Here is a 24,772-nt window from a genome sequence, read left to right as displayed (position 1 = left end):
CTGATACCACTTGTTGGGGATACACAACCCCCCTGATACGATTTGGAAATAGAGATTTAGGAGAGAAGAGAGAAAATCAAACAATCTCAAACACACAAGATTTACGTGGTTCGCTTCTCAATGTGAGAAACTACGTCCACGACCGCCGCAGGAGAAAAATTCACTATTTTTTGTCTTAATACATCATGCCCTAATCAACCCTTTTATAGACTTAAGGGTTTAACAAGTAAAAAAAGAAACAGAACAAAACAGGTTAAATAACGAATCTGGGCTAAAACCCGACTCCGGTCGACCGCAGCACCACATGCGGTCGACCGCGACAAATAGCCAAAAATCTGGATTGCTCTCTGGACTTTGGGCGGTCGACCGCAGCGCCATGCTCGGTCGACCGCGACGAAGCCAAAAATCTGGGTTGCTCTCTGGACTTTGAGCGGTCGACCGCAGCGCCATGCTCGGTCGACCGCGAGCTGCTCCTCACCCTAGTGCCTGCCTGTGCACGTCGTCGGTCGACCGCCGCGCCATGGGCGGTCGACCGCAAAGCTGTAAAAGCTCTCCTTCGTCGTTTTGCTTGAACTTTTCCATCGTCGATCTTGTTCCTCTTGTTCCAACTTTGTTCCTCTTCATTCTGAAGTGTAGGGCACGCCTGATAGTTAGGCTTCACATATCCTAACAACTATTTCCTTCAGCTTATGTAACCCCCAAATTCACAGACATACACATGCCAAAAAAATTGACAGCATATGCTGCACTGATATTGTGCCTTAGCTTACGATAATAAGAATGCATCTTTTGTACGTCCTGAACATTTATTGTAATGACACTAATTTCATGGTGTATTTACAATAACATAATAAGCAAATGTTTTGGTATTATCCGTGGCTGACCCATCTAATGCTGCTAATGGAAATGGTTAATATGATTAAGAGAAACCAACTTTGCTTATATGCCATGATTAAAATTTTAGTTGTTTCAAATGTTAAGTAGGTATGAAGCATGGTTACAGGCCTGAAGCCCATATGCCTTGAAGCCATCTCGTGGATATATCACCTTATTTGTCCTGGGGCCTCTAAAGCTGTTCTTTGTGGCAACCAATGAAAATCAGTCACGTGGAGAGGTGCGATAAGACCGATGAGAGAAAATCTTCTTCTGTTAAATCGCGAGTTGAACTCACTCCATCTTGTGAACAGGGTTTCCCTTTTATAGGGAAACCCTAGGGCTTGTGCAATCCAGCTGGCCATAGCTGACATCCACCACATGCGAAGGGAGCGCTCCATCAGGCGAGCTCCCACGAGCGACAGACGAGCACCGCGGACAACACTACAGGCGAAATCGAACCCATCAGGCGAGTTCACCACTCGCCTTCCACGCCCGCAGGCGAGTACGCTCCTGGCGAGATCCGCTCGCCTCGCCTTCAACGCCAGCAGGCGAGTTCCATCATGCCCTCGCCTCTCCCCCCCGACGTCGTTCTCTGCCTCCGTCTCCGACGATCGTCGTCGTCGTCGTTGAGTTCAGTTCTCTTCAATTCTCCACCTCGTCCATCATTTGATAAACCTCAAATTTTAGACGAATACCAGAAGAACACCGAGAACACCAACCAAGCCAAACCAGACCAAACCAGCTACGTCACTATACTGTGACTGCCTACGTACCCTTCACCGGGATCAAGCTAATCGTAGTTCTGCTATTGCCCTCTTGGGCAGATCAACACGGGCTGATATGAAGCAAGTCTAAGCAATACATAAATTTGTTACTTGTCACTACTTTGGTTAACATGTCTGCTGGATTCTCATTTGTGTGCACCTTCATGAGAGAAATGTCACATTCTTCTATGACATCCCGCACAAAATGATACCTGACATCGATATGCTTGGTACGAGCATGATAAACTTGATTCTTCTATGACATCCCGCACAAAATGATACCTGACATCGATATGCTTGGTACGAGCATGATAAACTTGATTCTTCGCCAAGTGAATCGGACATCGATATGCTTGGTACGAGCATGATAAACTTGATTCTTCGCCAAGTGAATCGCACTCTGACTGTCACACCACAAGTTCATACTATCCTGCTCAATCCCCAAATTGTCTAACAGACCCCACAACCACAATGCTTCCTTCACTCCCTGTGTCATGGCCATGTACTCAGCCTCTATAGTAGAAAGTACCACTGTAGCCTGTAACATCGATCGCCAACTAACTGGAACCTCATGTATGCTGAATACATAACCAGTAGTAGATCGCCGTCTGTCAAGATCGCCCACATAATCTGAGTCCACAAATCCATCAATCTGACATGTCTCTCCACCAAAACACAGACCCGTATCAGCGGTACCCTTCAAGTACCTCAGGACCCACTTCACAGCTTCCCAATGTGCCTTTCCCAGATTCGCCATGAATCTGCTGACCACACTAACCGACTGTGAAATATCTGGATGTGTACACACTATGGTGTACATCAAATTGCCAACTGCACTAGCATAAAGAACATGTTCCATATGTGCCTTATCTTCCGCTGTAGTGGGAGAATATTTACCTGAGAGCCTAAAGTGTGGAGCCAATGGAGTCACCACCGACTTAGCACTTTGCATTCCGAACCTCACGATCACCCGCTCTACGTAACCCTTCTGACTCAAGAACAATTGCCGATTCGCCTGCTCTCTCCTAATCTCCATACCCAGTATTTTCTTAGCAGCGCCCATGTCCTTCATCTCGAACTCTTTACCAAGTTGATATTTTAGCCTATCTATCTCCACATTGCTCTTAGAAGCAATAAGCATGTCATCCACATACAAAAGGAGATAGATATAATCACCTCCACGAAGCTTCCAAATATAGACACAACAATCATAATCACTTCAGGAAAATCCTTACTTTAGCATGAAGGAGTCAAATCGTTTGTACCACTGCCGAGGAGATTGCTTTAATCCATAGAGTGACTTCCTCAAGCGACACACATGATTCTCCTTATCCTCAGCCTTATAACCCTCAGGCTGATGCATATAGATTTCCTCCTCCAAGTCTCCGTGCAAGAAGGCCGTCTTGACATCGAGTTATTCCAGCTTAAGATCACCATGAGCAACAATACTCATAGCACCCGAATAGAAGTGTGTTTCACCATCGGAGAAAATATCTCATTGTAATCCACACCCTCTCTTTGTGCAAACCCTTTAGCCACTAACCTCGTCTTGTACCTTGTACCACCGAGCTCTGAAGGATCTTCCTTTCTTTTATACAGCCACTTACAACCTATAGCTTTCTTTCCTCCACCGAGCTCTGAAGGATCTTCCTTTCTTTTATACAGCCACTTACAACCTATAGCTTTCTTTCCTACGAGTAATGGGACCACCTCCCATGTTTGGTTCTTCCGGAGAGATTCCATCTCCTCCTCCATCACAGCCAACCAACTCTCGCTATCTCTATCCCGAATAGCTTCCTTGAAGGAGACCGGCTCATCTTCCTCCACCGAGAGTGTGTACTCAACCAAATTAACCTGCCCATAATGCTTCAGGGGTTGATCAGCCCCAAGCTTCTGTACCTGCTTCTATGCTCTCCTTGGCCTAGTGGAAGCCAAGCTATCCTCGGGCTACTGTTGTTAAAGTGCCTGTGTATTCTCCTGTTGAACCTCCTACTACTCAAGCTCATCATCTACCTGATTTCCCACTTGAACACGACTAGAACCTGATTGGTCTTTAGGTTCTATCTCAATAACCTGGGACTTAAAATTCCCAACAGTCTCAACACCACCATCTTTAGGCACCCTAGCAATCATGGACTTCTCATCAAAGATAACGTCTCTGCTGATCACGACTTTGAATTTTTTGTACACCAAAGGCGATAGCCTTTTACACCCTTTGCATACCCCAAGAAAATTACCTTCTTGGCCCTCACGTCAAGCTTACCCTCGTTGACGTGACAGTATGCGGTACACCCGAAGATTCGGAGCCTCTCATAATCTGCATGCTCCCCTGACCATACCCGATAGGGTGTATCACCATCTAACGTCGAATGTGGGGAACGCTTCACTATGTAACAAGCTGTAGCAACCGCTTCTGCCCACCATTCCTTGCCCAAACCAGCATATGATTACATAATCACTGCTTTCTCCCACAGTGTTCGGTTTAGTCTTTCTGTGACCCCATTATACTGTGGTGTAGATCTAATTGTCCAGTGTCTGGCAACCCCCTCCTGATCACAGAGCTCCTTGAAGGCACCATCTGTATACTCTGTACCGTTGTCAGATCTCAATGCTTTCAATTTATTTCCTGTTCTGTTCTCAACCATCGCCTTCCACTTCTTGAATGTCTCAAATACCTCACTCTTGTGCTTCAGAAAATAAATCCAAGCATATCTTGAATGATCATCTATGAATGAGACAAAATACCTGGAACCACCATTGGAAGTTATCAAAGCCGAACCCTAAATATCTGTGTGCACATAGTCTAGTATCCCTCTGCTCTTGTGTTTGCTTGTCAGAAACCGGACCTTGTGTGCCTTTCCATACACACAGTCCTCGCAAAAATCCATGCAAGACTTCTTTAGATTCTTCAACAAACCATCCTTACCGAGCAGATCTAGACCCTTCTCTGACATGTGTCCAAGCCACCTATGCCATAACCGTGTGTGCTCACATGGGTCTCCACCACTTACATCAGTTCCAATAGCTGCATATCCCGTCACCGTCGTACCCAAGAGAGTATATAGGTTACCATGACGAATGCCCTTCATCATTACTAAGGAACCCCGAACAATTTTCTTCACTCCATTCTCTGTTATAATCTTACAACCCCCGGAGTCCAAAGCACCAACTGAGATAAGATTCTTCCGCAAGTCGGGAATGTACCTTACATCCGTCAAGGTTCGAACCACTCCATCATGCATCTTGATCTTGATATCACCTAGCCCCACCGTTTTACAAGCATGGTTATTCCCCATTAATATAGTTCCGCCATCAATGCTCCTGTAGGTAGTAAACCACTTCCTATTTGGACACATACGGTAAGAGCAACCAGAATCAAGTATCCACTTCCCGGAGGTATCCTCACCACCCGTGACGACATAACATTCCTTATCGCTCCCTTCCCTTAAAGCGTAGCTCGCCTCTTCCTTGCCTTCTCGTCTTTCAATCTTGTTGTTGTTCTTCTTCCCACCTACTCTCTTGTTAGGACAATTGACTTTGAAATGTCCTAGTTCACCGCATCTGAAACACGGTCTCTCTGCAAGAGGTCTTGATTTTGATCTAGACTTTCCTCCTTTGCATTTTCCTTGCTCATTGCCCCTTCCTCTGGCAAAGAACCCCTGCGCTTGTTCTTTGTTACCACCAGTGGCCATATCACTAGTTACAAGTTTTCGAAGATCATCCGCTAGAAGCGTCGTTCTAGTTTCATCCATCGATAAACTATCACCCACAAGCATCAGTGTTTGAACCAGATTCTCATAAGACTTCAGCAGAGATAGGAGTAGTAGAAGTGTCTGATCCTCGTCTTTCACTGTCACCTCAATGTCTTTTAAATCCGATAAGATCGTATCGAACTTGTTGATGTATTCCCGGATTGATGAGCCCTCCTCCATCTTGTAAGTATACAATTTGGATTTTTGATGTATTCCCGGATTGATGAGCCCTCCTCCATCTTGTAAGTATACAATTTGGATTTTAAATAGATCCGGTTCGTTAGACTCGATGAGCCCTCCTCCATCTTGTAAGTATACAATTTGGATTTTAAATAGATCCGGTTCGTTAGACTCTTCTTCATTAGGTGCTTTCCAACTTCAACCACACGCCCGTAGTCGTTACCTCTCCATCTACCAAGAAAGCTACATTCCTTTCAAGATAAAGGATAATCGACGTTCGTGCTTCCAGATCTAGCTCCTCTCAATCCTCATCAGACATATCCTTGTGCTTCTTCTCTTTTCCCGCCAAAGCCTTATGCAATTTCTGCAAAATCAGCAAATTTTTTATCTGCATCCTCCAATAGGAAAAATCATTCTTCCCATTGAATTTCTCGATCTCATACTTTCTAACTTTAACTGTTTTACTTGTAGACGTCATTCTCCGCTTGTTTAGTAAAACTAATTTTCTCAGTAATTTTAACAATAATCAAGCACCACCTCAAATCGGAAAATTTTACCACCTCCAATCTGAACAAGGGCTCTGATACCAATTGTTGGGACGCGTGACGTCCACACCGTCGCGGAAGCAAATTAATCTCGAGAGAAAACAACTCTAGCTCGAGTTTAATCCAAACTCAAGCTAACCAATACAAGCAATAACGAATACACAGATAAAACAGTAAGTAAAGTAGAGTAGACAACAGATATACGTGGTTCGGCAAACTTGCCTACGTCCACGGGAGCCACACGAATAATTTCTTATTTAACCACAAGAAATTACAAAGCTTATAAAAGTGAGAATCTCAAACTTGAGCTCTCACAACACAAACTTCCTTCACTGTAGTAAATGCTACAGGAATAGTGCAATTTTTCTAGACCGAAAAATTGATTCTCAAATTAATCTGAGAATTACCGCTGGAGATAAAGTCGCCGCCACCACAGAAGAAATCTTCTTCTGTTAAATCGCGAGTTGAACTCACTCCATCTTGTGAACAGGGTTTCCCTTTTATAGGGAAACCCTAGGGCTTGTGCAATCCAGCTGGCCATAGCTGGCATCCACCACATGCGAAGGGAGCGCTCCATCAGGCGAGCTCCCACGAGTGACAGACGAGCACCGCGGGCAACACTACAGGCGAAATCGAACCCATCAGGCGAGTTCACCACTCGCCTTCCACGCCCGCAGGCGAGTACGCTCCTGGCGAGATCTCCTCGCCTCACCTTCCACGCCCGCAGGCGAGTTCCATCATGCCCTCGCCTCTCCCCGCCGACGCCGTTCTCTGCCTCCGTCTCCGACGATCGCCGTCGTCGCCGTTGAGGTCAGTTCTCTTCACATATAATGAGGTTTATTTGTAAAGTTTCTCCAGTGGTCTTCTAATCACTCCTTGCAAAGTCCGAAAGCATAATTGATATCTAGAAGCTTGTTTTCTTGCGGTTATTTCTATAGTAGAAATTTATAACTAGAAGTTAGCCATTATTGGACATAATTATCATCGCTGTCTTAATAAGTAATGCTTTTATTAATAGAACAAACAATTTATAATAGTTATCTAAGAATATATTGTCGGATAATAATAACCATGTGTAACATCAATGCCGATTAAATCAACAATTGATGAGAATTAGCAAACAATAAATTTCTAACATAAAAAGTATAATGTACAAGCTATAGGAAACTAATAATAGACATTAAAAAATAATAAATAATAATATTAAAATAATTTATAGTAAAGGTAAACGTTACGGCATAAATAGAATTGTCGTTAGTCAATGATTTAAAAAGTCTCTGCCTAGCCTGTCTAGGCGTCCGTTTAGAACCAGGCGGTACCTAGGATAGCTGCCTAGATTTTGGGAGCACCTAGGGGAGCGTGAACTACTTATAGACCTTGATTGCATTCGTTGCAGCCTTCATGTCCTACAAACTCCCGCGCCTCCAAACTATGAACACCTTCTCTACCTCCTCCGACCTTCAACAAAACCTCCACCACCCCTTAAATGAAGAAAAGAAATCCGCCTAGGCAGTCCGACGCCCACGCTTTTCATAACATTAACATTTGTTACCAATTGTTGTAATTTAACAATAAAAAAAGGAAAATCGCCTAGATCCCGCCTAGACTTTAGACATTGGGTCCAACGCCTAGGCCGACTAGCGCTTTCTGTACCGCTGTCATTACAAGTTAAAGTACAATAACTGCATGTTTATTCCAAAGTAGTAGCGGCATGAAACATTAGATAATTCGGTTCTGTGAAAGAAAATCCAGTGTAGGGTTGAAAATACACGGGAGATTTTAGGACCATTTGTTTGTAATTAGTCTTTTCAGATATTAGCATAAAGTAGGATACTACTTTGTAACGTTGCTGTCTAATATTAAACATTCCTTCATATCTATCTGTCTATCAATCTGTCTTTGTCCTATTATATACATACATATATGCGTATATACATATTAATTTTGTTGAGGAACAAATGCGTGCTATTAATGAGTCAAAATGATGTACTAAACTGATGCAGTTCATTTGTAAAGTGGTTTAAGCCCCAGGATCCTAGGTGGCTTCTTTTGCACCATTAGCTCTCACACATAGGCACAAGTTTGAATACTACCAATGATTTTGATCAATTTTATGCAATCTACTGATTTTGAGATTAAACATGCAATCCCTACATCCTTATTTTGTTTGATTAATATTACTTTTTCTAGGTATCTAAACAGATTTGATTAAGTTTCCTCCTGTTATTTTTGCAGGTATACAAGGGAAAATGAGGGATTACCAACTAGCTGGGCTGAATTGGCTAATTCGGTTATATGAAAATGGAATAATGGGATTTTAGCTGATGAAATGGTATAGTTCTGTAGTTCTTAATTTTTACTTCCCTTCATACCGCCATGAGAATTTGTTGGATTTTGATTGTCTTTATAAAAATAATCTTCCATGTTGAATTTTGTTAAAATAAAAGGATTTCCACCCAGTTTTATTTTATTGTTGCCTTAGTTTTTAGAATACTGTATGGTTTTCTTTTGCTAGTTATAATACTGTACGATCGGCCTTTAACAGTACTTTTATACACCTTTTTGGTTTTGTTCAGTAGTTAATTGCTTTTAATGTAATGTTCCTTCGATAAGTAACTTTTGACAATGTTAATAGATTTGATTTCAACTGCCTAAGCATATGAAAAACACATATGTGCCTTTCTATTTATTACTTATATGCTCGACATGTGTTTGATATTAGCATACATCCTTAAAATTCATTAAACGCATCTTGCTTTTGTTTCTTTTGATGTTTCTACCCGGGATGCTCATTTTGTTATGTGCCTTCGTCAAAATATTTTTTTCTTCAGGGTCTTGGGAAAACGTTGCAAACCATCTCTCTGTTGGGCTATTTACATGAATTCAGAGGAATTACAGGGCCTCACATGGTGGTGGCACCAAAATCCACTCTTGGCAACTGGATGAAGGAAATTCGACGATTCTGTCCCGTGCTGCGTACTGTAAAGCTTTTGGGAAATCAAGATGAAAGGGTCAGGACTATATTTATACATTTTACTTCTTTTTTATATATGATGTTCTAACTATTTAGAAGGACATGCAAATAAATTTACAAATCTTTGAACACCTGCAGAAACATATACGCGAAGACTTACTGGTTGCTGGGAAGTTTGATGTATGTGTTACAAGTTTTGAAATGGCCATCAAAGAGAAAACTGCTTTGAGACGCTTCAGTTGGCGCTATGTTATTATTGATGAGGCACATCGGATAAAGAATGAGAATTCTCTTCTGTCGAAGACAATGAGACTTTATCATGCCAATTATCGCCTTCTTATTACGGGCACCCCACTTCAGGTTTGTTTTATTTATCCATGATCTTCCATACTCTAATTTTGCTTCTCCACACTGCTCACAAATGTCATAATGTTTGTGAGCAGCATACATATCAGATCATATGTATATGTCCGTAATGGTGTGTTTAGTTTTGCTTTTGCTTATAGATACACACTAGTAAGGAGCTTGTCTTGAATAACACTCATAAAAGAACCCTATAGCTAGATGTTTGGTATTTTGAAATTTAACTGTTCTTGAAGATACCATAATATTTGAATTAGATTTGTTAGAGAAAAGTTGGATAGGAATGGATGTACAGGTGAGAAAATTTGAGTTAAAAACAAGTAGAGAGAAAACGAGAGAAACTTGAAATAGCTGTAATGAATATATGGTGAGAGGGATCATTTGGAGTAAAAATAGGCCATTGCATGAGTGGGCTTTCTTTTTTCTGGTTTTACAGTTGAGATAAAAGAGAAAATTTTGCCTCTGAAGTCTGAACTGTCACCTACGTGTTTTTATAAAAGCTCCTTGTTATACCATAAAACGAGTTAGTAAACCATAACAGCCAGTTTTAGTGGCAAACAGTTATTTGCTTTTAAAGCGGGGAAGAACTTACCAGAACTTATTATATATGCTTAAGGGTTAATTGCAAACAGACCCACTGAGTATCACCCAAGTGCAAACAGACCCCTTGTAGTTCTATTTGTTGGGAATAGACCCCTTGTAGTTCTATTTGTGCATAAACCTGCTCAGTACACCTACTGCAAAAGTAATATCAGGTCTGGTAACTATCAAATATATTAGCTTCCCAATTAGTCTCCTATATTATCCAACATCATCTAGTAGAGAGGTATCATCACGCCACAAATCAACATTTGCCTCCATTGGAGTGCTTGCAGGTTTGCATTCCAAGAGACTTGCTTCTTCTAGTAAATCTAGCACATACTTCCTTTGGGACAACAACAGGCCATGCTTTTGATATGCAACTTCAATCCCAAGAAAATACTTTGGCTTTTCCATGTCCTTAGTGACAAAATAACAGTTTAGATACTCCTTATTCTCAGCTAAGGCAACCGAATCACTCCCAGTCAGCAGAATATCATCAACATATACGGCTAAAATAACCAAACCAGTTATTGTGTGTCGAAAAAAGACAGAATAATCAGACTGACATCGTTGGAAACCAACATTAGAAATAACCTTGCGGAACTTATCAAACCAAGCTCGAGGACTCTGTTTTAACCCATAGATGGCCTTTCTCAGCCTGTAGATAATATTCTCCCCCTGAGTAACATACCCAAGAGTTTGCTCCATATAAACCTCCTCGTCCAAATCACCATAAAGGAAAGCATTCTTCACATCTAGTTAGTGCATCGCCCAATCCATATTAACAGCTGGAGAGAAAAGAATTCCGATGGAGTTGAGATAAGCAACGGGAGAAAATGTTTCAAAATAGTCGATGCCATATGTCTGAGTATAACCTTTAGCAACCAGGCGAGCTTTGTAACGGTCAACAGACCCATCAGAGCGATATTTTAGGGTATACACCCATCTGCAACCAACCACAGTCACTCTAGTAGGAAGAGAAACCAAGTCCTAAGTTCCTCTAGAAAGTAGTGCATCCATTTTCTCATCCATAGCCTGCTTCCAAGCTAGTACTAACATAGCTTCCTCATGTTACCTGGGTATAGATACAGTGGAAAAGGACAAAGCAAACTGACGAAAAGATGGGCTGAGATGGTCATAAGAGACAAAAAGAGAGATAGGATATTTCGAGCAAGACCATTAACCTTTTCGAAGAGCAATAGGGATATCCAAGTCAGAAGTGTTGAATATCATATCTCCCTGATAGTATTTTGATGATAACAATTTATACAGTGTGTGCACTAACTTTTATATGCAGATTTTAATATCAGTTTGATGATAACAATTTATACAGTGTGTGCACTAACTTTTATATGCAGATTTTAATATCAGAATATGAACAAGTGCAAGATGTTTTCAAGGCATTATGAAGTGAAGAAAATGAAGAACAGATGAGATAATATATTTTACATTTTCTTTACTTAGAATTTTTGTACAAGCCTTGATCTCACACACGCACACAAACACAAAATTAGAACACACTAACACAGGCTTAGTGTGTTGGTTAACTATAGAAATCCCCTATGTTAACCATTAGAAATATAGTTAAAACTTAAGTATAAAAATATTTTATATCATAATTTTTTCTCTTAATAGTCGACTAATTAGAATAGTAGTCGACTACTCATGTATAAAACTCAAATACATGTTTCTGTCAATTTACAGTATAGACATAAGTTTCTGTCTTTTTACAGTATAGTCGACTAATCTACACTATAGTCGACTACTGAACGTAAATTTCATTTTATAAGTTTCTGTCAAAATACAGTATAGTCGACTAATGAGCTTTGTAGTCGACTACTGAGAAAATTTCTGAAAAACACAGAGTCTGTTTGAACTCAGTGTAGTCGACTAATGTTCATTGTAGTCGACTACAGATACAGTTTTTTCAGTATTCAAAGTTTGAATTTATGACTATTTATAGCCATTTTTAAACGTTTTTAAAGTTCAAAAAATTGTCTTTTCAAGGGCTATAAATAGGTTATTTGTTCAGAAAAATTACAGGGATATACATACCCATAAGCTTTGATCTTTGTGCAATTTTTCAAGCAAAAACCTATTGTTTAGGCAATTTACAGAGATTAAAAGAATCCTAAGCCACTGCTGCACTTCACTACACATTCAAGGCTTATAGGATCAATTGTGTTCTTGCTTCAAAAGAATTTTTCTCGGGTTTGAGAATGTTGATCTCTTGGTTTAGAGATTGGTGTTCAAATTGGCAAGGTGTTTGTCAATTGGTGTTGCAATTTGCAGGGACTTGCAAATTAGTCAGGTTTGCGTTTGATTTTGTAAGTTTATTCAAAATCAAAGTGGAAACTCTCAAGCGGGATTTGCTTGGGGACTGGATGTACACCGGATTGGTGGAACCAGTATAAATCCTTGTGTTTGTGATTGTGAATTTCTGAGATTGCCATTTTTCTTTACAATTTATAATATACTTTGCATAAATTTTAAAAGAATACTATTCACCCCCCCTCTAGTGTTCAAGTGTATCTATTTCAGATCCTACATTTGGTATCAGAGCAAGGTGAAAGATGGCATCGACAAATTCTTCACAATTCAAAGAAGGTCACTTAACAAATCGTCCACCAATGTTCGATGGATTGAACTACAACTATTGGAAGTGCAGAATGAAGATTTATCTTCAATCAATTGGCTACGAACTTTGGAACGTCGTGGAAACAAAATATGAGAAGCCAACAACTCCTTTTGAAGAATGGACTACTTTTCAAAGAAATAATGCAAATTTGGATTCAAAAGCAATGAATGCATTATTTTGTGCACTTGACAAGAATGAGTTCAATAGGGTGTCAACGGCCACATCTGCATACGATATTTGGCATACACTTGAGGTAACTCATGAAGGTACAAATAAAGTTAAAGAATCTAAAATTTCTGTTCTTATGCACATATTTGAATTGTTCAAGATGAAGGAAAATAAGACTATTGGAGAAATGTTCACAAGATTCACCGACATCACAAATTCTCTCATTGGTCTTGGAAAAACATATACACAAGTGGAGATGATAAGAAAGATACTTCGATCACTTACTCCACAATGGGAAAAAAAAGTTACCACTATTGAAGAAGCCAATGATTTGTCAACTCTTACGGTTGAAAATCTTATTGGTAATCTTATGGCATATGAAGTTAAAATTGAAGATAGAAAGAATGATGAAGAATCAAAGAACAAGAAAGTTCTTGCGTTCAATACTACTTCCGATAAAGAAGATTCAGATGATGATGATGAAGAAATGGCATGTTTGCACGAAAATTTTGAAAATTTATAAAACGAGGTAATTTTAAATCTAAGAGTTTAATTTCAAATAACCCTCTTTGTTTTAAGTGTAATAAACCAGGGCATATGAAGAAAGATTGTCCAATGTTGAAGAATAAGTAAAAATCAAGTTATTTCAACAACTTCAACAACATTCAAAATAACAAGAAAAGAAAAGCAATGACAGTCACTTGGGATGATAGTGATGAATCATCTTCAGATGAAGAAATTGAAGAAAAGGAAAGTGCTCACATGTGTTTTATGGCACAAGATGAAGTAAGTGACAATAAAGAATGAAGAGCTTTTAGATGCTTTCAATGAATTATGTAAATCTTTTGTGAGATTAAAGACATCACATAATTTTCTTAAAGGTGAAAATAAAAGATTACTTGAAGAAATTTCTGATTTAAATTCCTCTACTTTTTCTAATTCTCAAATAATTGAATTGAAAGAAGAAATTTTTTCTTTACTTAAAGAAAATGAATGTTTATCTAATGAGAATAATTATTTAAAATCAGAATGTAATAATTTAAATATTCATATTAATAGTTTAGATAAAGATATTTCTTCTTTTAAATCAAGATATGAAGATATATGTTTAAATGTAAGCAAATTTAATAAAGGTAAAGAAAATCTCAATAGTATTCTTTCTTTTCAAAAAGAATCACAAAAGACAAAAGGATTAGGTTTTAAAATTAATAAAAATAAATCAAAGAAAACAATTTTTATAAAACCTTCTTGTGATATGTATGAATATAGAAATAAAAATTTGTGTAAAAAGAAATCAAAATTCTTTTCAATTTGGGTTCCAAAAGAATTATCTTCTTTACATAAGAATTTTTATATTTCTGATTTTATTAAAAATATATGTTTATCATCCAACTATTTAGGCAAATCAAACTCATCATGGGTTTGATTTCCTAAAGGCTAATTTAAAGGACCCAACATAGTATGGGTACCAAAATGTAAATGTTTATTTTTTCAGGTACCCAAGAAAGATAGGTGGATTTTGGATAGTGGTTGCTTCAAACATATGACTGAAAACATACAATTGTTGTCATCTTTTCAAAACAAGGATGGTGGTACCGTTACTTTTGGAGATAATAACAAAGGAAAAGTCATCGGTATTGGATCTGTCGGTAATCCAAACAAACCTATCATTGATAATGTTTTATTAGTTGATGGTCTTAAACATAATTTACTTCGTATTAGTCAACTTTGTGATAAAGGTTTTAAAATTATTTTTGAAAAAGAATCATGCTTAATTTATGATATTGATTTGATAACTGTTATTTTTAAAGGCCATAGAAAGAATAACATATATGTCTTATCTATGAAAAATATTTCAAATGAACATTGTCTAATTGCATCATCTAATGATTCTATTTTATGGCATAAATGTTTTGGACATGTTAACTTTAAACATATGTCTAAGATTTCTAAAAATGATCCAGTAAATGATTTACCTAAGATGTCTTTTAAAAATAATTTTTGTGATGCATGTCAACAAGGAAAAATGCACAAATCTTCTTTTAAATCTAAAAATATAATATCTACAAATAGACCATTCAAATTAATTCACATAGATCTTTTTGGTCCATCTAGAGTAGCATCTTTAAATGGAAGTAGATATGCATTTGTTCTTGTTGATGATTATTCTAGATTCACATGGGTAATTTTTCTTAAACATAAAAATGATGCTTTTAATGAGTTTTCTATATTTTGCAAGAAAATTCAAAATCAAAAATCAACTTCTATTATCTCTATACGTAGTGATCATGGAGGTGAATTTGAAAATGAATTATTTGCAAATTATTGTGACCAACATGGTATATCACACACTTTCTCTTTTCCTCGTGCTGCTCCACAAAATGGAGTTGTAGAAAGGAAAAATAGAACCTTACAAGAATGTGCTAGAACCATGTTATGTGATAGTAATTTACCTAAATATTTTTGGGCAGAAGCTGTATCAACAGCTTGTTATGTATTAAATAGAGTTTTATTAAGACCTATTTTAAAAAAAACCTTTTATGCATTATTTTATAACAAAATTCCTAAAGTATCTTACTTTAAAGTTTTTGGTTGTAAATGTTTTATCTTAAATACAAAGGATAACTTAGATAAATTTGATTCAAAATCCGATGAAGGAATTTTTGTTGGATATTCTAATCACAGTAAAGCATATAGAATTTATAACAAAAGAACACAAGTTATTGAAGAATCTTTACATGTTTCTTTTAATGAAAGTTTTTCAAAAATACCTATTATACTAAATAATGATGATGATGTAATTGATACCATACAAGATACTCCTATGATAGATATTACAAAAGATGATAATCTACAAAATGATTTACCTAAAGATTTTGTAGAAGTTAAAAATCATCCACATGATTTAGTTATAGGAAATATATCTGACAAAGTAACTACTAGATCACATTTTAATTTGATTGCTCATAATGCTTTTATTTCAACTATTGAACCTAAAAATATAAAAGAAGCACTTCTTGATGATTCATGGATAATAGCTATGCAAGATGAACTTAATCAATTTACTAGAAATAATGTTTGGGATCTTATACCTAGACCTCAAAATAAATCCATTATTGGAACAAAATGGATTTTTAGAAACAAATTAGATGAATTTGGTCAAGTTGTTAGAAACAAAGCTAGATTAGTTGCTCAAGGTTATAATCAAGAAGAAGGAATTGATTATGATGAAACTTATGCACCAGTTGCACGATTAGAATCAATTAGGATTTTACTTGCATTTGCATGTTTTATGAATTTTAAATTATTTCAAATGGATGTTAAAAGTGCTTTTCTAAATGGTTTTATAAAAGAAGAAGTTTTTGTAGAACAACCTCCAGGTTTTGAACATGAAAGTTTTCCAAATCATGTTTTTAAACTTAAGAAAGCATTATATGGTCTTAAACAAGCACCTCGTTCTTGGTATGACAGATTAAAGAAGTTTCTTTCAACTTCAGGTTTTGAAATTGGAAAAGTTAATTCAACATTATTTATTAAGAAAATAAACAAAGATATTTTACTAATTTAAATTTATGTAGATGATATTATTTTTGGTTCTAGTAACAACAATCTTTGTCAAGAATTTGCTAAGACTATGCAGGATGAATTTGAAATGAGTCACATGGGTGAACTAAATTTCTTCCTTAGACTACAAATTAAACAATTGAAAGAAGGAATATTCATCAATCAAAGCAAGTATGCAAAAGATTTACTCAAACGATTCGGATTGGAAAATTCATCAAGTAAACCAACACCAATGAGTACCACGACTTCACTTGACAAAGATGAAAATGGTAAGAATGTTGATCAAAAGCTCTATCGAGGTATGATTGGATCACTTCTTTACATTACTGCTAGTAGACCTGATATTATGTTTAGTGTATGTTTATGTGCAAGATTTCAATCAAATCCTAAAGTTTCACATCTTAAAGCAGTAAAAAGAATATTTAGATATATTAAAGATACTACAAATTATGGTTTATTTTATCCAAAACATAGTTCTTTTGATTTAATATCATATAGTGATGCTGATTTTGCCGGATGTAAATCTGATAGAAAAAGTACAAGTGGAACATGTCATTTCTTAGGACATTCACTTGTATCTTGGTTTAGTAAGAAACAAAATTCAGTATCATTATCAACAACTGAAGCTGAATATATTGCTGCAAGTCTTGCATGTGCACAAATATTATGGATGAAACAAACTTTAACTGATTATGGCATAAATTGTCCCATATCATCTATTATGTGTGATAATTCTAGTGCAATTAATTTATCTAAAAATCCTATTCAACACTCACGTACAAAACACATTGATATTAGACATCATTTTTTACGTGATCATGTGCTTAAAGGTGACATTTCATTAGAATTTATACCTACAGATAAACAAATAGCAGATATATTAACAAAACCCCTAAAAGAAGAAATTTATGTTAAATTAAGAAGGGAATTAGGTATATGTTCAATTGAAGATTTAAATTAATTTTTAAAACAAACATATATACATTTATACCCTAAATAGTCGACTAATTTGACTTATAGTCGACTACATGCACAAGTCTTACAAATAATTTTTTTCTGAAAAATTACAGTGTAGTCGACTACTTGCCTTTATAGTCGACTACTCAATGTTAAATTCTTAAAATCAACTTTCTGTTGTTTACAGTGTAGTCGACTACAATACAGATTAGTCGACTACTCTGAGTTAAAAACTAAAAATCATTTTTCTGTTGATTACAGTGTAGTCGACTACTCTCACTATTAATCGACTACTGATTCTGAACTTTCAGTTTTACAGTTTTTAAGCCTAGTGGATTTTTTTCTTAGATTCAAACCAAAAACCCAATACCCATACCCGTTTCAGTTAAGTAAATTTCATCTCAACCATTGTTTTTCAACTCTATCAATCCTAACCACACATTTAAGATTAAATCTTAACCCTACACTCAATTTACTATCAAATCTCAACCATACATTGTATTTTATTCTTAAAAGATAAAGTAAAAAATCAAAAACTACCCACTAACTCTACCCAAAACCGAAAACCCATCTTCCCCACTTCAGAATCAACGATTCCAGGTTAGGGCATCTATCTTTTCTCAATTTTTTTTCATCAATTCCTTCAATTCTCTGTCAAATCTGACAAGCAACCAGTCAAGAACAGTAGTCGACTACTCCAGGATCTAGTCGACTAATCTAGGGTTTCAACAGTTTGGGGTATTGTTTCTAAACTTGATCTTTATATCTTTTGTCATTTATCTATCTAATCATGTCTAGATCTAAGAAAGCTAAGCAAACCCATACTTTTGTTAATGATGAAATCATCATCTATTTAAAAAGTCCTGATTTATTAGAAGAATTTAACAAAATATCAACTTTTGAAGTTCTTCCAGGACGATTTGTGAAATTTGATGATTTTATACCTTGAAACTTTAGTTCATATTTTAAAAATGTGGGACTGCTTGAATTATTCTCTGCTGAAAATAGAAAACCAACATATCCATTTCTTGTACAACTGTTCTATACTAATATAGAACGTGTGGGAACTATTGGTGGTTCTGAAAAACTCAAAACTCTTGTTAAAGAAATAGAGATTGACTTAACTACAAAGTCAATTGGTAAAATCTTCAATTTTCCTTATCAAGGAGTTTCTCTTAGGTCTGTTAGGATGAATGATTCAGATCTGCTATCTAATCATATATTTCTTCCTGGATATGGCAAACCTTTAAATAACTCAAACAAACTTCGTCCAATTCCTAGGTTCATTGCACGAATCCTAGCCTATAACTTGTATCCAAAAACTGAGAGTTTTTATTTCATTTCCTTAGATTTGGCAAAAGCTCTATATGCTATAATGGGAAATATTCAAGTTAATTGGGCTGAATTTCATTTCCTTAGATTTGGCAAAAGCTCTATATGCTATAATGGGAAATATTCAAGTTAATTGGGCTGAAGTTTACTTTGACAATCTTCTGACTATTCCAAGAGGATTTCTTCCTTATGGTGCATTCCTAACAAAAATCTTTGACAAATTTCATGTGGATCTCCAATCTGAAAATTCTGTTGTCCGTTCCATTGAATTTTTTGATTCCAATGCCCTAACTAGGATGAAATTGACTAATTTTGAAATTCAAGAACATAATCCTTAAAATGAACCTGAACCTCATCAAGAAGAAATTCCACAATCTTCAACTCAAGCAGGAGCTTCTTCAAGTCAACCACCACCATTTCCTACAGAACCATCATGCTTTTCAGACGTGCAATACAACACTTTAAGTGCACGTATTCTAGAACTTGAAACTGGTCAAAGAGCTCTTTATTCCCAGAACTCATATATCATTAGTAATCAAGAAGAGCTAATCAAGAAGTTTGAAGATTTGGACACAAAGCTTAATGCATATCTTCAAGGACAGCAACCTCCTCCAGCACCTTAAGATGTTTTTTTTATAATTAAGTTTCAAAACAATTATGTTATTCTGTTTAAGTTTCAAAAACTATGTGGTTGTGAGTTGTTAAGACTTATGTAATATGGTATTTATGTTGCTACTATGTCACTTATGTTGATTGTGTGTTTTTATTATCTATGATAATGTTTGGTTAGATGATGCATGTGCTACATATTTTAAACAGATCATGGTGATGAACATTATGAAACTTTTGGTCTTTATGGCAAGTCTTTGCCTACCTATTTGGATGGGTAAAGTTATGGACTATGTTCATAACCTGGATAATTTGTTTGAAGTTTTAGCTCATGTTGAAGAAATAATGTCATGTTTAGCATAGATGTTTTTCCTCTTTTTGTTGATAACAAAGGGGGAGAAATAGTACTTTTATGTAAGTATTGTTATGTATTGTTATAGACTTATATATGACTCATATTTGCATATATGCAGGGGGAGTAAGTATGGTTATTTCATTATGTTTTAATCTGATTATAAAATATATTCTTATGCATAAATTATTTGTTATCTTCAAAAAGGGGGAGAATGTTGAATATCATATCTCCATGATAGTATTTTGATGATAACAATTTATACAGTGTGTGCACTAACTTTTATATGCAGATTTTAATATCAGAATATGAACAAGTGCAAGATGTTTTCAAGGCATTATGAAGTGAAGAAAATGAAGAACATATGAGATAATGTATTTTATATTTTCTCTACTTAGAATTTTTGTACAAGCCTTGATCACACACACGCACACACAAACACAAAATTAGAACACACTAACACAGGCTTAGTGTGTTGGTTAACTATAGAAATCCCCTATGTTAACCATTAGAAATATAGTTAAATCTTAAGTATAAAAATATTTTATATCATAATTTTTTCTCTTAATAGTCGACTAATTAGAATAGTAGTCGACTACTTGTGTGTAAGTCTTAAATATGTGTTTCTGTCAATTTACAGTATAGTCGACTAATAGTGATTATAGTCGACTACTCAGGTGTTTTACGGAAACATAAGTTTCTGTCTTTTTACAGTATAGTCGACTAATCTACACTATAGTCGACTACTGAACGTAAATTTTATTTTATAAGTTTCTGTCAAAATACAGTGTAGTCGACTAATGAGCTTTGCAGTCGACTACTGAGAAAATTTCTGAAAAACACAGAGTCTGTTTGAACTCAGTGTAGTCGGCTAATGTTCATTGTAGTCGACTACAGATACAGTTTTTTCAGTATTCAAAGTTTGAATTTATGACTGTTTATAGCCGTTTTTAAACGTTTTTAAAGTTCAAAAAATTGTCTTTTCAAGGGCTATAAATAGGTTATTTGTTCAGAAAAATTGCAGGGATATACATACCCATAAGCTTTGATCTTTGTGCAATTTTTCAAGTGAAAAATATTCAGATTTTGAGAAAAGGAGAAGTTTCTGAAATTGCCTCTGTACATTATTCAAAAACCTATTATTTAGGCAATTTACAGAGATTAAAAGAATCCTAAGCCACTGCTGCACTTCACTACACATTCAAGGCTTATAGGATCAATTGTGTTCTTGCTTCAAAAGAATTTTTCTCGGGTTTGAGAATGTTGATCTCTTGGTTTAGAGATTGGTGTTCAAATTGGCAAGGTGTTTGTCAATTGGTGTTGCAATTTGTAGGGACTTGCAATTTGGTCAGGTTTGCGTTTGATTTTGTAAGTTTATTCAAAATCATAGTGGAAACTCTCAAGCGGGATTTGCTTTGGGACTAGATGTACATCGGATTGGTGGAACCAGTATAAATCCTTGTGTTTGTGATTGTGAATTTCTGAGATTGCCATTTTTCTTTGCAATTTATAATATACTTTGCATAAATTTTAAAAGAACACTATTCACCCCCCCTCTAGTGTTCAAGTGTATCTATTTTCGATCCTACAAGAAGGAATAGAGGTTTCAACATGAGATGGACCAGCAGCTGGAGATGAAGATTCTTACTTTCGGGCGGCGAGAGTATGTCGGTAGAGGCTTCGATGTAGGAGCTACAGGAGCAGGTAATGAAATAGTAGTAGGAGCATAGGAAGGTAGTGGTACCTCTGGACACCCAATACTAGTGGAAGCAGACGAAAAATAGGGGACAGACTCAAAAAAGGTGACATCAGCAGACACAAAATATTTCCTGGTGGATGGATGATAACACCTATACCCTTTTTGAGTACGAGAGTATCCAACAAAAACACATTTGATGGATCTAGAAGACAACTTATCCAAACCAGCAGTTAAATCCTCAACAAAACACGTAGAACCAAAGACACAGGGAATCATAGAGAATTATTTTTTATCGGGATAAAGATAATTGAATGGTATTAAACCATCAAGGACAGAAGAAGGCATGCGATTAATCAAATAATTTACAGTGAGAACATCATAAGACCACAAATACTTTGGAATATTTATATGTATCACCAGTGTTCTAGCAACATCTAGAATATGCCTATGCTTCCTCTCAGCAACTCCATTTTGTTGTGAAGTGTGAGAGCAAGAAGTCTGATGAATAATGCCATTAAGAGCACAAAATTTTGAAACATCACCTTTCATATATTCTAAAGTATTATTAGTACGAAGAATACAGACAGAAGTAGAGAATTAAGTTTTTATTTCATTATAAAAGAATTCAATAATATGCGAGACCTCTGACCTCTCTTTTAACAGATAAAGCCACGTCATGCGAGAGAAATCATCAACAAAGATAATAAAATATCAAAAACCTTTCATAGAGGGAACACGATAAGGTCCCCAGATATCAGAATGAACCAACTCAAAAGTAAAGCTACTACGTTTATCGACTCGACTCTGAAAAGTAGCACGATGATGCTTACCCAGTTCACAAGACTCACAACCTAAAGAGGAAATAGATGACTGAACAGAAACTATCGATCTAAGTTTTTGTAGTAAAGGATGACCCAGATGCCAATGCCACAATAAAGTAGAGCTAGACTGTGATGTAACAAGACTAGCCTCTAGCACACTGTTGTCCAAATAGTACATATCTCCTCTCTCATGCCCTGAACCAATCTTCATCCCAGTTGCTAGGTCCTGAAAAACACAATAAGATGGAAAGAAGGTAACTTTATAGTTATTTTGTTTTGTGAACTTGCTAATGGATAATAGGCTAACAAGGAATTCGGGAAGATATAACACATCAGTTAGTTTTAAAGAGGAAGTAGCATGAACTACTCCATCACCACAAACTGGAGAAAGAGTACCATCAGCAATGCAGATAGAAGGAAACTTATCAAAAAGATATAAAGATACAAAGTGATCCTTTATACCTATCATATGAGATGAGGCTCCAGAATCTAGTACCCAGGGTTTGTGAGAAGAAGATATGTAAGCATCCATACCTGAAGAGAATGTATGAGTAGCAGAATGAATGTTCTGAGAGAGTTCTGAACTGGCGTAGCCTCTCATAATCTGCCTGAGAAATCTGAATAGTAGGAGCATTAACAGCTGGGCCACCAGAAATAGTAGCGATAATAGATGAGTGAGTCGATTCAGAATCAGCTACCTGGGCCCACTGAGGATGACCAAACTTCTCCCAGCACTTCTTAGAAATATAATTGGTTCTCCCACAGTGACCATACTGACGTGAGCCCTTATCAGATTCACCTGGCCTCCCACCAAAGGAGCCACGTCCTTCCCCTGAATCACGGCCATGACCACGACCGCGACCTCTGCCCCGACCAGAGAACATGGTAGAGTGATCCATTATAGGTGGAGATGGTGTAGTAGTATCAGAAATAATACCAGTAGAGACCTGCATGACTCTAGAGAATGTAGCAGTCAGTGAGGGAATGGTATCGTCACCTAATATCCGTCCTCTCACCTGGGACTGTAAAGTAGGATGTAATCTAGAAAGAAATTTGGACACTGCCAGATCTCGGCGATACCCCAATAGCGTCGTTGTATCAGCTACTGCAGGCTGATGCATCTCTAGTTCGTCTATCAGTCCCTTCAATTCACCAAAGAATTCTGGAACTGACTTATCTCCCTGTTTGAGTGCAAACAGTCGCTCATAAATTTCAAATACATGGGAAACATTCTTCTCGTTCCCGTACATAATCTTTAGGCTGTCCCACATCTTATCCGCAGTGGTTAAAAACATAACGCTGCTACTGATCTGTGCTTCCATACTGTTGAGAAGCCAAGTCATAACACAATAATCAGATGAGAGCCATGAATTCTAGATGGGATCTGAGGTTGGTGGTGGAGATGCCAGAAGATGTGGTAGTTTGCTCTGAGCGCCAATGAAGATGCGGAAAGCTTGTGCCCAGAGTAGAGAGTATGCACTATTCAATTTAATAGTAGTCCCAAAGACTACCTTGGGTGCAGAGATCTCACCAGCAACAATAGAAGGAGTAGTAGAGGAGGACATGTCCGACATCGAAGTAGTAGTATTTTTTTTAGCAACAATAGGAGACAAATAGTAGTCAAATAGGCAGATTAGTAGTAGAGATTCGTTCTTGAAACATAAACTAGGAGCAGATTAGGAGCAGGATTAGAGGTAGATAGTCATGCCCTCACGCCACGTAGGCGAGATCACCTGAGGGAGAGAGCTCTGGTTTTTGTTTGCACAAAGGCTCAATTTATATATTCTTGTTTCTTGATGAAACAAGAATAAAAGTGAAATATCTCAACAACGTGAGATAGACACTCTTCCTCTCATCAGTTCTATGAAATATCTCAACAACGTGAGATAGACACTCTTCCTCTCATCAGTTCTATGACTGAAATGTCGAGGGATACAATCGTCCTCTCATCAGTTCGAAGACTGAGATGTTGAGGGAATAGGCAACACGCTGTAGGGGGGTACTGCGGTAGCGACACCGTAGCGACGGCACTGTAGCAGTACTGGCTAGCGGCGGCGGCTAGGGTTTTTGAATGAGTATTTATGACGGCTAAGGTTTCAAGCTCTGATACCATGTAGAAAGAGATAATAGAGAGAGCAAAACCCTAACTAATTATTTATTAAGATAATAAGAGAGATATATATAGCCATACAAATAGGGTTAAGGTTAACGGGTAATAACCCATTAACCCAATACCCAATACTTAATTTAACAGAGATAATTGAGAAAATTTTGCCTATGAAGTCTGAACTGTCACCTACGTGTTTTTGTAAAAGCTCCTTGTTATACCATAAAACGAGTTAGCAAACCATAACAGCCAGTTTTAGTGGCAAACAATTATTTGCTTTTATAGCGGGGAAGAACTTACCAGAACTTATTATATATGCTTAAGGGTTAATTGCGAACAGACCCACTGAGTATCACCCAAGTGCAAACAGACCCATTGTAGTACTATTTGTTGGGAATAGACCCCTTGAGTGAATTTCATTTTCACTTTTAAAATCATTAAGAATGTTTGAAGAGGCAGATAGACCCCCTATTGTTCTGTTAGTGAGGG

The 24,772-nt window shown here is 36.8% G+C and overlaps 1 protein-coding gene across 1 annotated transcript in view; it reads left to right on the top strand.

Annotated features, from left to right (window-relative positions):
• The window catches only part of LOC109849857 (ISWI chromatin-remodeling complex ATPase CHR17-like), a 67,334-nt gene continuing 49,209 nt past the window's right edge, over nucleotides 6,648-24,772 (top strand). The window contains exons 1-4 of the mRNA XM_020419742.1: nucleotides 6,648-6,927; nucleotides 8,353-8,449; nucleotides 8,949-9,128; nucleotides 9,230-9,451. Of these exons, the coding sequence (XP_020275331.1) occupies nucleotides 8,447-8,449; nucleotides 8,949-9,128; nucleotides 9,230-9,451 (405 nt within the window). The 5' untranslated portion in view covers nucleotides 6,648-6,927; nucleotides 8,353-8,446. The remainder of the gene's footprint in view (nucleotides 6,928-8,352; nucleotides 8,450-8,948; nucleotides 9,129-9,229; nucleotides 9,452-24,772) is intronic.

Source organism: Asparagus officinalis, chromosome 7, assembly GCF_001876935.1.
Source record: "Asparagus officinalis chromosome 7, Aspof.V1, whole genome shotgun sequence".
NCBI lineage: Eukaryota > Viridiplantae > Streptophyta > Magnoliopsida > Asparagales > Asparagaceae > Asparagus > Asparagus officinalis.
The sequence above is the reverse complement of the archived record's forward strand: the minus strand, read 5'-3'. Positions and strand labels throughout refer to the sequence as shown.